This window comes from Lactuca virosa, chromosome 1 (assembly GCF_052849685.1).
Source record: "Lactuca virosa cultivar CGN04683 chromosome 1, Lactuca_virosa_CGN04683_v6, whole genome shotgun sequence".
NCBI classification, from domain to species: domain Eukaryota; kingdom Viridiplantae; phylum Streptophyta; class Magnoliopsida; order Asterales; family Asteraceae; genus Lactuca; species Lactuca virosa.
In genome coordinates, this window is record NC_136426.1 from 225,571,514 (window position 1) to 225,586,592 (window position 15,079).

At 35.0% G+C, this 15,079-nt stretch overlaps 1 protein-coding gene across 1 annotated transcript; it reads right to left on the reverse strand.

Annotated features, from left to right (window-relative positions):
- Positions 1 to 11,056: 11,056 nt before the first annotated feature.
- Positions 11,057 to 14,747, reverse strand: LOC145164981 (transcription factor MYB83-like). Its single transcript, XM_079083624.1, has 2 exons — positions 14,044 to 14,747; positions 11,057 to 12,181 (listed from the first exon to the last, which is right to left on the reverse strand). The coding sequence occupies exons 1-2, from the start codon at positions 14,343 to 14,345 to the stop codon at positions 11,464 to 11,466; spliced, it is 1,020 nt and encodes a 339-aa protein (XP_078939750.1). The 5' UTR covers positions 14,346 to 14,747; the 3' UTR covers positions 11,057 to 11,463.
- Positions 14,748 to 15,079: the final 332 nt, after the last annotated feature.

Genomic DNA, 15,079 nt, shown 5'->3' on the forward strand with positions numbered 1-15,079 from the left:
TTAGAAGTTTGTTGTTTGTTTCTTGAATTAGTAATCATGTTTATTTTTCAGATAATCCAATATTTTCTGATATAACTGAAAAGTAGTTTTAATACCATAAAACCGTAAAAAGAATGTTTTCTGTATTGTTTATGTTTTCCAAGTTCTGTAATTGTACTCTTTGAAAACTGTGTAAAAGTGAGTATGCTTGGCTCCACCAGCTGTAATTGTAAATTGTAATGTAATACTGTAAATCGTATTATTGTAAAACCATCACTTTGTATTCGTACTCTTTGGTTTAATTAAGTATACACTAATCGTATTTGCTCATATCTTTTTGGTGAGTTATTATAACCATACTATGACTAGATGGCCTGATATAATGCTTTGTAGGTGTCGGAACTGTTAACGACATTTGTCACTCATAGGCGTACCAGCCCAACTGTAGCGAACAGTATGCGTGTGGGATTGTTAATCCCGTATAAATCTATACACATTTGTCTCGCTCTCTGTCTGAAGATTCCGGTTGTAACACCAGGACTTAAATAGTATTGCCTAAATGAATAAGCAATTGAACATTGTCTCACAAAAATCATATTAACGATTACGTATATGATAATGATAAAAAGTCATTTTGAAATAAATAAAATGATAGTATGATCCTTTTCTAGTATACTTGAATGTAAAGTATTTGTACGAGAGTATATCGTTAAACTTTGTATAATTGATTAGTGAAAATAGTACGAGAGTTCCATAAATTATACCTATTATAATTTATATGTGTGTTCTGTTCGATATGTTAATATTCATGAAAGTACACCCTTTGCTCAACAAGTTACAAAGGGAATATTATTTGATTGAAATAACTTTTATATTCATATATATATATATATATATATATATATATATATATATATATATATATATATATATATATATATATATATACATATATATATAATTAAAAGTGAAACGACATTCGGACAAATAATTCTACCCTAAGCCCACATCCAAACAAGGAAAATGAATTAAAGCGAATTATTAGTCATAAGTACTTTAAATCTTATATATATATATATATATATATATATATATATATATATATATATATATATATATATATATATATATATCATTTTGACAAAATTATAAGTTTAAAAGAATTTTTAAAACATTAAAAATATTTAAAAGAATTTCAGTAATTTGATGTCATTTTAGAAATATTTAGAAAACATTTAATTTGTAAACACAACATTCTTGTGTTACACTTGTATCCCCCCCCCCCCCTTAAAACGGTGAAAAATAGTAAAAATGCAGGGGTATGAACTCACATTTTGTGAGATTCCGGTTGTAGATACGGTGTAGTAGGGTTAAATCCACAAGTTAAAACTCGTGATAAAGACCAAATCCTAATTTATATTAACATAAAATTAAGTAAAAATTAGATAATCTAATGAAGTTTAAAGAGTGTAACAACACTTTATTATTGTAAACAGACTTACAATAAGCCTTAGAATAGTTCTTCGTGTTCTTCGTGAAATCTAATTTATTTTTGTGTTTTCGGCCCAAAATAAGAAGTTTGGAAGGTGTTTTTGTAATGAAAACAAGATCAAGGAATGACACTTGCAAGATTCTAAGAAGAACCAAGGGATTTTCACATGGAATTCATGAGAAAGAAGTGTTTCCGCATGTTCTTGAGGAGAGAGGGGAGGTTTTCGGTTGAACTTCTTGAGAGAATAGGTTGAGATTTTTTGCTGATATGTGTAAGAATGAGCTTCATTTTTGGTTATATATATATATATATATATATATATATATATATATATATATATATATATATATATATATATATATATATATATATATATATATATATATAAAGCTTGTCGGTTTAGGGGTTCTCGGCCGTGAACACAAACCGAGGCGAGGTTTGCGGCTCTGAACTCAAACCGAGGAGATAAGAACCCTTTCCCGAGGAAATAAGGTTGCGAGGAGGAAACCCTCCGGGGTGGTTTTCTACTACGTTTGCGGTCCGAGGTTCTCGGCTGCAAACGGCTTACGGCTCATGCGAGGGTTTCCGATTGGAAATCGTTTCCGGTCCGAAGTGTTCATGGGAATCCGAGGGTTTTCGTTCATGCGAGAATTCTCGAATTTTTGTGTGTTCAACTTCTAATTTCTACAACACTTTTACTAAGTGTTTATATGTATCAAAAACATTAATTTAACTTTATTAAATTAATAAATCAATAAGTTTGACTTTTATTTGATATGTTTGACTTTCGTTGACTTTTTACAAGATAGAAAAATAATGAGTTGTCACAGTGACCATCTTTGTGACAACCTATTTTCTTGGTGAAAACAAATCCTTTCTTGGTGAAGGACAATTTGGTGAATTTCTCGTGTTCTTTACTTTTTCTGTTCTTTATTTTCTTATTTTAGTTTGTTCATGTTTATCATACTTGATGTGTATCCGATCGATACAAATTTTCTCTACTCAAAGATTGATCTAAGATCCAACTATCATCAAATTAGAATTCAACAAGCAGACATTCCAAAGATGTCATTCAGGACTCGGTAAGGTCACTACGAGTTTCTGGTTATGCCATTCGAACTGACCAACACACCAGCCGTATTCATGGACCTTACGAATTGGGTGTGTAAACCCTATTTGGATAAAATCGTGACCGTAATTATCGATGACATATTGATATATTCATGAACCAAGGAAGAACATGGCCAACACTTAAAATTAATTTTGGAACTGTCAAGAAAGGAGAAATATACAAAGTTCTCTAAATATGAGTTATGGATTAATGAAGTGCATTTCCTCGGCCTTGTGGTCAATAGTAAAGGGATTCATGTCGATCCCGCTAAGATCGAAGCAATTAGGGATTGGAAAGCACCAACAACGCCAACCAAAGTACGTCAATTCCTAGGGATTGCAGGCTATTATGGAAGATTCATCAAGAACTTCTCTAAATTAGCCAAGCATGTCACTGCTCTAACCCAGAAAGACAAAAAGTTTGGCTGGGGAGAAAGTCAAGAGTCTGCCTTCCAGAAATTGAAAACAATTGTTGTGCAGTGCATCATTTTTTTCTCTTTCAGAGGGAACAAATGACTTTGTAGTTTTCTGTGACACCTCTCACGAAGGGTTGGGATGAATATTGATACAATGGAACAAAGTTATTGCATAGGCATCCAGACAACTTAATCAAAACGAGACCAACTACACTACCCACGACTTGGAATTGGGAGTTGTTATGTTTGTCTGAAAAATTTGGAGACACTACCGATACGGAACAAAGTGTGTCGTGTTCACCAACCACAAAAGCATTCTAACACATATTTGATCAGTAGGAGCTCAATATGAGACAACGAAGGTGGGTCGAATTGCTGAATGATTCCGAATGTGAAATTCGTTATCATCCTGGTACAACAAATGTAGTAGCAGACGCTTTAAGCAGGAAAGAACGAGCAAAACCACTTCGTGTAAAGGATCTAACCCTAACAATCCACTCCAATATCACCACCCAAATTCGGGGTGCTCAGCTGGAAGCATTCAAACCCAAAAATACCGTAGAAGAGAATCTACGAGGAATAGACAAACAGTTCGACCTCAAGGAAGACGGAACATGATATTTCATGAACCGAATTTGGACTCCAAAGTTTGGTGAAGTCGGGATTCTAGTCTTAAACGAAGCTCATATGTCGAGATATTCGATACATCCTGGATCCGATAAGATGTATCTCGAGCTTAAGAAGCTTTATTGGTGGCCCAACATGAAGGCAGAAATTCCCACATATGTCAGTAAATGCTTGACTTGCTCCAAGGTTGGAATGGGAACAAATAGCCATGGAGTTAATGAAATTGCCAAAAACTTCAAGCGGTTATGACACCATTTCGGTAGTGGTTGAATGTTTGACCAAGTCCACCCATTTCCTAGCAATCAAAGAAACTGACAAGATGGAGAAACTCACCACGACATATCTCAAGGAAATAGCCATACTACACGGTGTGCCAATATCTATTATCTCGGACCGAGATAGCAAATTCACTTCCAGATTTTGGCAATCATTGTAGAGGTCCCTAGGAACCAAACTCGACATGAGTACAACATATCATCCTCAAACAGATGGACATAGTGAAAGAACGATACAAACTCTTGAAGACATGATCCACGCTTGTGTGATAGACTTCGATAATGCATGGGATACTCAGTTACCATTAGTTGAGTTTTCATACAACAATAGTTATCACACCAGCATAAAAGCTTCTCCATTCGAGGCCTTGTACGAACGAAGATGCCGTTCTCTGATATGTTGTGCAGAAGTTGGAGATACTCAATTGGCTAAAAAGCATACTGAAGATACCCTATAACCGGTCCTGAGATCATTCATGAAACAATGGAAAAGATTGTTCAGATAAAGGAACGATTGAAGGTTGCATGTAGTCCTTAGGAAGGTTATGTTGACATGAGACGCAAACCCCTAGAATTTAAAGTAGGAGACCGGGTCCTACTAAAGGTTGCACTATGGAAAGGTGTCATTATATTTGGAAAACGAGGTAAAGTAAATCCCCGTTACATCAGACCTTTTGAAATCCTGTAAATGGTTGGTCTGATGGCCTACAAACTCAAATTACCTCAACAATTCAACAAAGTTCACAATACCTTCCACTTGTGTAATCTTAAGAAGTGTCTCTCTGATGCGAACCTTTTCATTCCTCTCGATGAGATTCAGGTCAACACTAAACTTCACTTTGTGGAGGAACCGATGGAAATCATGGATCGATAAATCAAAAGCCTCAAACAAAGCCGCATACCCATAGTAAAAGGATGATGGAACTCTCGTAGAGGGCCGAAGTTTACTTGGGAACATGAGGATCAAATGAAACAAAAGTATCCGCAACTGTTCAGCGGTTCTCCCTCCACTAATGGAACAAAATAGACTGAACATAATAATTTCGATATGAAATTCATTTAACGGGGAGGTAATGTGACATCCTGAAATTTATGTCTAAAACTATAGACAGTCAGTTCACCGTGATTCTCTTTGTAATCTGACCTATTAAGCTTTAATGCATATTTTGAAAATTATATAGTGTCATTACAACTATTATAAGATACCAGATGGTATCTTACTTCCAATTGTGGAAAATCTCAAACGAATCAAACAGCTCAAACTGCAACCGTAGTTAATACGTCTGAAAAACTGAAAATCATATTAAGCAGATGCAAGCAAAGAAAACACTCTAGTATATGTTCACTTGTTTCTAAAAATAAAAAGAACGTCCAAAACGGAGATCATATGCAAAAGATACAATCGTTATAAGAAACCAAACCAGTATAATACTGATTTTCTTAAAACTGCTAAATTTGTTTCTATCCGTTAAGGCACTTGCACACCTCAGATGGAAATTATGAGAGCGTTTTTTGACTCAGACTATGGTCTAATATTTAATTCCATACTGCAAATATTTTTAATAAAAATATTTGCAAAAGTAAAAAAATCGGACGTTTTGGGTCAATTAGACGCAAATCTTTAAACGCGATTTCCCGGAGCTCTACAACTTGAAAAATTAATTTGTTCAGGTTTTTGGAATCCTTGAAATTATTCTATCATACGAAACTTTCAAAAAAAATATTAGACTTTGGGATTTTGGCATGCAAAACAAGGACTTTTGGAACTTTTTGCTATGTGTGACATCACCATAGCCTAGCATACATGGAAGAGGTGACCAAAATCAGCCATTGAAAACCTCCCCCTACCCATGTGAGTACCCTACCCCTACCTTCCCTCCCCTTACCACCTTGTGTATACACTTCATCCAAAGTACAAAGAATGACCCTTTGAAGTGTTCGACTTTCCTAATGGGTATGGCATGCATGGACATGTGAGATCTCACTTGGGATATAAAAGGAAGGCTTGGGGTCTTCATTTCATACACAAAATCATCAGCCACTTCCTCTCTCATAAGACCCTCGCCATTCTCCCTCTCTTCTCGGTTTGCAACCCACCACCGAGAACCACCATAAACCGCCACCCCACGGCCACCACCGCCTTTGTGTCATTTTGTTTTGCTCCTCTTTTTTTGGTATTTCCATGTGCTAGTCTCGATTTATTGGTGTTGTGTGAAGTTTTCAAGCCCAAACTAGGATTAAAAGTTATGCTAGTTGTTGCTACTTCGTGGTGCTTCCTGGAAATCAAAACACATTCTCGAGTCAAAACCAACAATCATACATTAAGGTAAGTGTTTACGTCCCGTTTTTATAGTTTTTATATATTTCAGGGGGGAATACATGTGCTTACATATTTCGTTTAGGCAAAAACACTATTGAAAAACATATTACAAAATGAGATGATTTTATGTGAAAAATTGTGGTCTATTCAAGACCTGTTTTGCCCATGTTAAACCCTATGGGTTGCAAAACTATTTTGTATGCAAGTAGTTCAGATTGATACATTTTCAAGGACTACTCGCACATATTCATACGATATTTATACACTTTATTATGATTTTTTCAAAACTACATATCATTGCAGTCTTTTTTCGGACAAGTTTGTAAAAACCGTCATTTTCACCTTAGTTAGGGTGCATATCAAGTCAAGGAAAAATTAAGGAAAAAGTAGACTCAATTTTTAAACCTTGAGAATTTACAGATCCTGATTCCAACTCCTGATGATTTTTTTAGAATTTTTCTAAAACAGTGACAGAATCGACATTCTAGATAATTTTTGTTGTTTTATCTTTCAAATACATATATATATATATATATATATATATATATATATATATATATATACATATATATATATATATATATATATATATATATATATATATATATATATATATATATATAAGTTATAAAGATTATAACTTAGAACATACACATGTACTTATGATCACTACTTTGAAACGTACCTCTTATAAAAGCAAGTACATTACACTGTTACGTATATACCAAACATACTCGGATTTTATAAACTTTATGCAAATCATTATGCCTAGTGACTTATTCACATATAAGTTAAGGTTGAGAGTTATTCACATACCTTAGTTAAGGGCTTTATAGCGAGACACTATTCATCAGCTATGTCTAAACACTTAGCATACCCACATTACTATAACCGTTAATCCTCGAAGCGATATACATATGTATAGATCTATACGGGGTTGACATCCCCACCTGCGGTTGCTAGCTACAACCTCGAGCGATCAATCGAAGCGGGTGATAAGTGTCTACACCCATTACTACAACATATAATGATGCGTTGCAGGGAGTTACATTCAGTCACATAGCTCAGTTATAGGACTCACTATAAACATTAACTCTAATCTCTCTCTCACTACAAACCATGGATTTGGTTTCTTTCAAAACAATTTTAAGTGCGGATTTAGTTATGCAAAGGCACCTTTTGGCTTTTCAAAGTTTATTCAAAGACTCTTTACAAACACAGTTTTAAGTATGGTTTTACTTACAAAGAAAATACTTTTTGAATGTTTTTAAAAGTATCATTATTGTTGTTGGCAGAAAACCTGTAACTCTCACCAACCTTGTGTTGACTCTCAAAACAACATGTATTCTCAGGAAATCAGTAATCAAGCATTTTAGACAACGGAATGGTCATGGATTTCAGGAAATCTAGTTTACTAGTTTTTGGTATGCCTGGCTACCTGTTTAAGGAAATTCATGTACTATACTATTATATATAAGAACCTTGTATTCAAACATCAAGATGGAATACAAATGTTGATTTTTTTATTATTGTACTTGTGCTATATATTCAGTTTACATGTGATCCATGAACTAAGTCGCACATCATGACATGTTTTGCCTCCTCGGTCGGGGGTGTGACAATACCGAGCAAGAGAACCATCTACATTATGTTTCTTTTGAACAACCAAATACAACTAACCACATTAGCATTAGTAGGCCAAGGTACAAGTACCCAAGTTCCATTACAAATAAGTGGGTTGTATTCTTCTTTCCTGGCATTAAGCCAGTTTGGATCTCGAAAAACTTGAGAATAGTTTCGAGGAATGGGAGAGGAGGAGATTTCGGTGTGAAGAATTAGCTTTTGGATAGGCTTAAAGATCTCATGTTTGGAACGAGTAGACATGTGATGACGAGTTTAAGGATTGGGATGAGGTTCGGTTTATGGAGAAGGAACCGAGACTTCGGTTTGGTCATTAGTGAGAGGAGGCGAATATGTTTTGGTATGGGTAGGAGAGAACCGAGAAGGGAATGTGTATCAGAAGGATAGTTTATGGTAGGTGAACTTTCAAGAGGGGTGGAGTTGTATTTCGATTGAGTAGAAGAAGTATGGCAAGGGTTATTAAATATGTTTCTTCAATCGTCTTGATCAAGAAATGAGTAATCAGGAGCTGCATTTGGAGACATGGATCCGAACGGGAATATAGACTAATCAAATACAATGTGACGAAAGATGATGATTTGTTTGGTGTAAAGATTAAGACATCAGTATCCCTTGTGATTTGAGGGGTAACCAAGGAAGATACATTGATTTGAAATTGATTATTGATGAATGCAAGAAAGTGGAGAAATTTGAAAAAAAAAAAAAAACTTCAGAGTTTTTTTTAAAGGATACACCTACAAGAAATGAGAAAGTTGATCTAGAAAGATAACATAATATTTAATATGACTATGACTTTGCAAAGGTGAAATCCAAACATCCGAATGAATAACTTGAAACGGAAACATAACATCAGTTTTAGATAAATCAAATCACAACCGATGTTTACCAAGTTGACAAGACTGACACAAAGATGAATAGTTCTTCTTTTTACATGAAATGATATTATTAGAAATTTAATGCTTGAGAGTTTGTTGACCGGGATGACCAAGTCTTTTATGCCATTTGGTGGAATCAACACTTAAAAGAGCTTGGGGTAGGCGTGGGAACATGATAGAGATCTCCCGAATTATAACATCGAAGAAGGATTTTTCGAGTCTGATAATCCTTCACAGAAAAACCAAATTTGTCAAATTCAATAGAACATTTATTATAACGAGTAAATTGACGAACATATATGAGATTTTTTTAATAATTTGGGTGTTATAAGCACATTTTGTAAAAGTAAAGGACGAAACGGGTTGTGATTAAGAGTGGTGTTACCTGTATAAGTAACATGAATGTGTAATCCATCACCGACTAAAATAAAACAATTATTTCACTTATTTCCAAAGGATTTGAGTATACCTGTATCGACATAAAGGTGTGCAGTTGCCCTGGTGTCCATCAACCATTCATGATGCTAAAAGCTTGTGGTAGAGACGTATCCTGATCACGAAATTGGAACCAAGTCGGATTAGTGGGTTGTCCAAAAAAGAAAGCCTAAGGCTGATGGGCTGTACCATTGGGCTACTGTTGTTGTCGGCCTGCACTGTTGTTGTTGGGCTGTTGTTGCCAATTAACTTTGGGCGACTATTGTCATGGGTTTGCTGAAGGAGAACGGAGTAGCCCATCAGAAAAGGGCATTGATCGTTGTTGAGGGAGCATACCAGGATACAAGACCCAACACCCCCAACCACTTGCACCGATATGCATCCCACAGAATTGTTGTTGGATTCGGCGGTGCGTTGTTGACGTCTGCCCCCTCTGTGACTGGTGCGTCCGCCGCTGCCGCCCCACGCTAGTTTCGACATCCTCCACGACCAAAATTTTTTCCCCCATGAGATGAGTTTGAGCCCCGATTGTTGTTTTGATTTACATTGAGTGAAGTAGGAGTAGAAGAATTATCTTGATATGGGGCTTGAAGAATACAATTTTACTTCTGAAGCATGCGATGTACTTCAATGGTGAGCATGGAGCGCATCTCTAGCCAAGAGGGAAATGGAGTCTTGTAACGAAGCGTGGTGGCTATGTGATCAAACTTTGGAGGAAGACCATTGATGGAATATTCAGGACCGGTGCTCTAAAATTTGACAGCAGGTCGGAGATTTTTTTGATCTGAGTGCAATACTCGATGACTGAGGAGTCTCCAAGAACAATATTTCTTCGTTCATTATTGAGCTCTGTGGCCTTGGCTTCTTTATTGTCACGAAACAGGTCTTCGAGGCTTTTCCATAATTGAGAAGCAATGCAATCGGCTTGTATGATAAAATTGAGATAGAGTGCAAAATAACCATTTTTGTTAATACTATCAACCTTACAAATTTCTTTGTCAGCCGGTTTGTTAGAGGTGCCATCGAGATGATCATAGACTTCATATCTGATGCAGTGGGTCTTGAAAAGTTCAAGTCATGAATCATAGTTCATGCCTTCCAAATCTAGGATTAGCGGAATGTAGGATTTAATGGTTGTGCAATCGTATATTTTGTCATTAGGAGATGACATGATTGAGAATATGAGAAAGAAGAAGTGTCGACCACATAGGGTGAAGACGACAAGGAAGGAAGGGAAACAACTTGCTAGGGTTTTTGGCCTGATACCATGTTATTGAGAATAAAAACAACTACCAATTCAACTCACTACATTTCTTTCTACAATTAATAATTTTGAATTCTCATAATAGTAACAGAAATATATTTCTACTTTTACATGTGGAGGCATAACATTATAAGGCTTGAGAGAGTGGTGCATGACATGTCACACTAACACATCAGCTTTTTGGCATCCATCTCAAGGTAGCTTTTTGACATCCATCTCAAGGTTACCTTATTTTTGTCACACAACATGCATGACATTCTAAGGGGTTGGTCAAAATTTAAAAAAAAAAAGAAAAAGAAAAAAGAAAATAAGTAACCTAAACCCCACATAGTCTCTCAACTCTCATTTCTCTCACCTTGGCAACACAATACGGTTTGACCAGGTGTCACTCGGCATGCCACCTTTAGGGGTATTGTATGCCAAAAATACCATTACCTTACCAAACACAATGTCGCGTCATCCCCTCAAGTCTAAGCTACCACATAGATGTACAAATAACGTATGTATGCAAATAAAAGGAGAGAATATTCCTTTCCAAGTTGCTTTTATTAATTTTGTACATATAAAAAGAATATTTGCAATATGCTGCTCAAAAAGAACATTAAAAAAATCATATGCACCATTACACAATTTGCTGCCTCACTTTATTTCTAGTGTATACAACACTACAAGTTTACATCTTCTCTTTATTTTCTACAATACATTTCGCTATTCACATTTCCATCTATATATATCGAATACCCTTTATGTTTGTCAACTTCTCAACAGCCTTCATACGATCGATGACAAATGCCAATGGATCCATAAACTCAGTTTTCCTCCCTGAAAGATATGTGCCCAATCACTTATATATCCAAGTATATATCTCTAGAAAGGTTTTTTTTTGAACTTATGGCAACGATCAAAACACTAGCTAGTGATTGTATACCTAATTAAAAGTTTAGAAGTTGATGTAATTGCAGAGAGGAGTGTGTATCGTATAATCTCTCTATCATAATGTTCTTATTTCCTAAAATTAGAAAATGTCTTTTAGAAATCAAGAAAAGGTAACGAAGGTATATTTGCAAATAAACCTTCCAAATCCCATTCTCCCATTTTCAAGCTTTCTCCCGACCAATGATTTTCAAAACCAACCACCTCCTCCACTTTAACTTTCCCATCAATCTCCCCACTAAAGTGGTGGTTAAAATTGGTTGATTTCTTCTCAAACATGTAATTAGTAGCATTAGCATTAACATCTCCATCCATGACCCCACTCCCAAGGTTACTATTTTCATTTTCCATTCCCATCATGTATGGTACTTCAAGAATACCACAATCCCCATATCCTCCGCCGTCTCCTCCCATACCAACTTCTCCTAAACATGGGGAAACATTAAACAAACTTGAGTCACCATTTGCGTCACGATTGATGTGAGTTTGAAGGAGTGATGGTAATTGACCAAATTGGTCATGACCCTTCATAATCATAGAATTGTTATGCATGGATGAGGATGATGTGGTCGTTGTGGAGGTCAGTGATGAGTCCATGCACATGGCCATGAGGTCATGATCATGCATGGTCATGAACATACCAGCTCCCATGACATCTCTACTTGGATCCGAGGATGTTTCGTCAATGCTATTGTTTGGTGAGCTTCTAGAAACGTTGTTGTTCATTTTTAACCTTTTCTTTATCGTGGAGTTCCAAAAGTTTTTTATCTCATTATCCGTCCTTCCCGGAAGACGAGCTGCTATTTGAGACCACCTGAATTTGTTAAAATAATAATTGTCAAACAACCTTAATTTCGGCAACTAATAATAATTACCATCCACTATATACTATAAAATATATGCCTTTCAGAAACATACTATAAAATATTTGCTAGCCAAAAACGAAAGATATATACTCATGTATAAATACTATTTTATAAATAACATGAGTTTATTAAAGATAATACCGTTAATTACTGAATATATATTATTAGCACATAAGAAATTAAAGCATTAATTAATTTGATAAAATAATAGAAGTTTTATCTGGTTTAAGTCAATTTACAATCGATTGACATTTAGCTCACGGGGTATTATGATAGTTTTATTAATTTCTAACAAGATGTGGTGTTATGAGCAAGTTCTATACGGTTATTACATATTGATTTTTATTGTAACAGTATTAATTAAATTACCATATATAGGCATATAGCCCTTATGTTTGAGGCATAGGCATGTTGCTTTTTTCGAAAAAGAAAAACTGTAAGTTTCGTTCTTGTTAAAAATAGATGAATTAAAAAACAATTTTAAGAGTTTTCCCGTTTCTTAAGCAAAACGTAGAGTTCCATCGTTTTCAATAAATGATGGGATAGTGAATGGATGCAACTTGTTAGGTCGTTATAAGAATCTATTATATTAAATCATTTAACATGCTTTCATTTAAATGTCAAATTCAAAAGATAAGACGAGAAAGAAAAATAATGTATTATACATGTTAATCTTTAAATATGTAGATGATGAAATAGCAAGATAAATAGAAAGAAATTTTATTTTTCAATTGTAGAATATCAAATTTACAAAAATTTGTAATTTTTTAAACCTAGAATTGTGCATTTACTTAGCATTATTTTACAAGAAATTTGTATTGATCATCATGCCATTTTTTTATTATTACTAAAATATAATACTTCTAATATATGTAGTAATATATCAATCAATATTAAACTACACAAATTCAAAATCAAGTGATAGTTCTAGTGAGATGATTAAGTAATTTAAAGGATATATGTTGTAAACCAAAACAAAATATTAGCAGTGAGATAATAAAATGGTTTTACATAAATAACATAATGCAAGATTATAGATAGGTGCTTTATGAAATATATTGTTATTGTTGTCAGGTTCTTTGTATATATACTCTTCTTTTTTATCCAGTTTACTCGAAAAGAATTTATAAAAACTCATTGTCCCCTAATAACTGTGATCCATGTACTTAAATAGAAATAGCATGTACTTAATTATTACAGAATTTGTAAATTCTAAAAAGAAAAGGATTGAATGATAAATAAGTTTCTCTTACTTGATTCGTGTAATCTTACAATTTGAGGAACATTGACATGATCAGAAAATGCTGTTTATAAATTAATGCAGGATTATGATAAATCTTTGAAAATCTATAGGAATTAATCTAGATTTTCCATAATATGAAACTGTTCATTTTATTAAGGCATAACCATCGGAGTATATATACTACCTTCTTGACTTAGCTGGCGGATATATGTTCCCTTAGATATGATCACAATTACAATTGTGTGAGAATAAAAGAAAATATATAGCTATTTGAAGTTCACATTGTGAGCATTGTACGTATATTGACAACATCATAACCCATTTATCATACTCAAACCTTTGTGACTGATGGTATAGCTGGGATAGAGTTAAGTACTTAAGTTCAATGACCCGTATATGGAACCTTTTAGCGACCTTATAGTGTGTGCTTACCTATTTAATATGTTGATATGCTTAAACTCTGTATTTAATATGTTGATATGCTTAAACTCTGCCGTTGCATACGTTATACACATTATTTGCTACTTATGAACAAAAACAAGGGAGCATGAGAGGGGCGACACACACCTGTTGCCGAGAATAGAGTGCAAATGAACAATGAGTTGTTCTTCTTGTGGAGAAAATGCGCCACGCTTGAGGTCAGGCCTCAAGTAATTGATCCAACGAAGGCGGCAACTCTTTCCACAGCGTTGCAGGCCAGCATTCCTGGCGATATCAGTCCAACACCCTTGACCATTTCTTAACATGTAATTCATCAGCTTCTCATCTTCTTCAGGTGACCACAATCCCTTTCTAAGCTTCACCATTCCTTTATTGCTATTGGTATTGCTACACACCTTTTCTCTCATGATCGGATCTGGCTTTCTCATCACAAATATAGGATTGATAATCCTCAGACAACAAAAGATCAAAGTCGAGTTTCCTTGTTGGGAGACTGGGCTTTGTTTGAAATCAGATAGTACATATATGCTGAGAGAGAGAGAGGGGGAGAGAGAGAGATAGAGAGAGAGAGAGAGAGAGAGAGAGAGAGAGAGAGATGGTTGGTCTTCTTGTCTTTAACTCAAACTTGTCTTTTTCGATGCATTTTTCTTCACTCACAAGGTAATCATCATATGTGTATGAGAATTGATACAAACTATTTTGCTTCCACTTCACATAATGATCATCTCTCTCCCTCTCTGCCTTCTCTCTATGGGCCTAAAGAGGTCCCCCTCCAATCCGTTTTCTACTCTACCTATCAATTAACAACCCCCATATCTTTCTTTACATTCTCTCTCTGGAGGCACACCCCACAAACATCACTGTCATCATCACCATTGCCACTTCAAGAAGCCATCACCCTCTCTCTCTCTATCTCTTTCTCTATCGCTTCTGTGTTTTTCAATGTCTGCACACGTGTAGATGAGAGAGAGAGAGAGAGAGAGAGAGAGAGAGAGAGAGAGTACCAATGTACTCTTTTTGCATACGTTGCTAGGCTACAATGCAAAATTTGTAATAAAAAAAACATACAGTTGTCTTAAGAGGAGTAGTTGGAGATTACGTGAAAAGAAGACGGTTACATGTTAAAGCATGTCTATGTTTAAAGGTAAACCGCTTTCTAAGC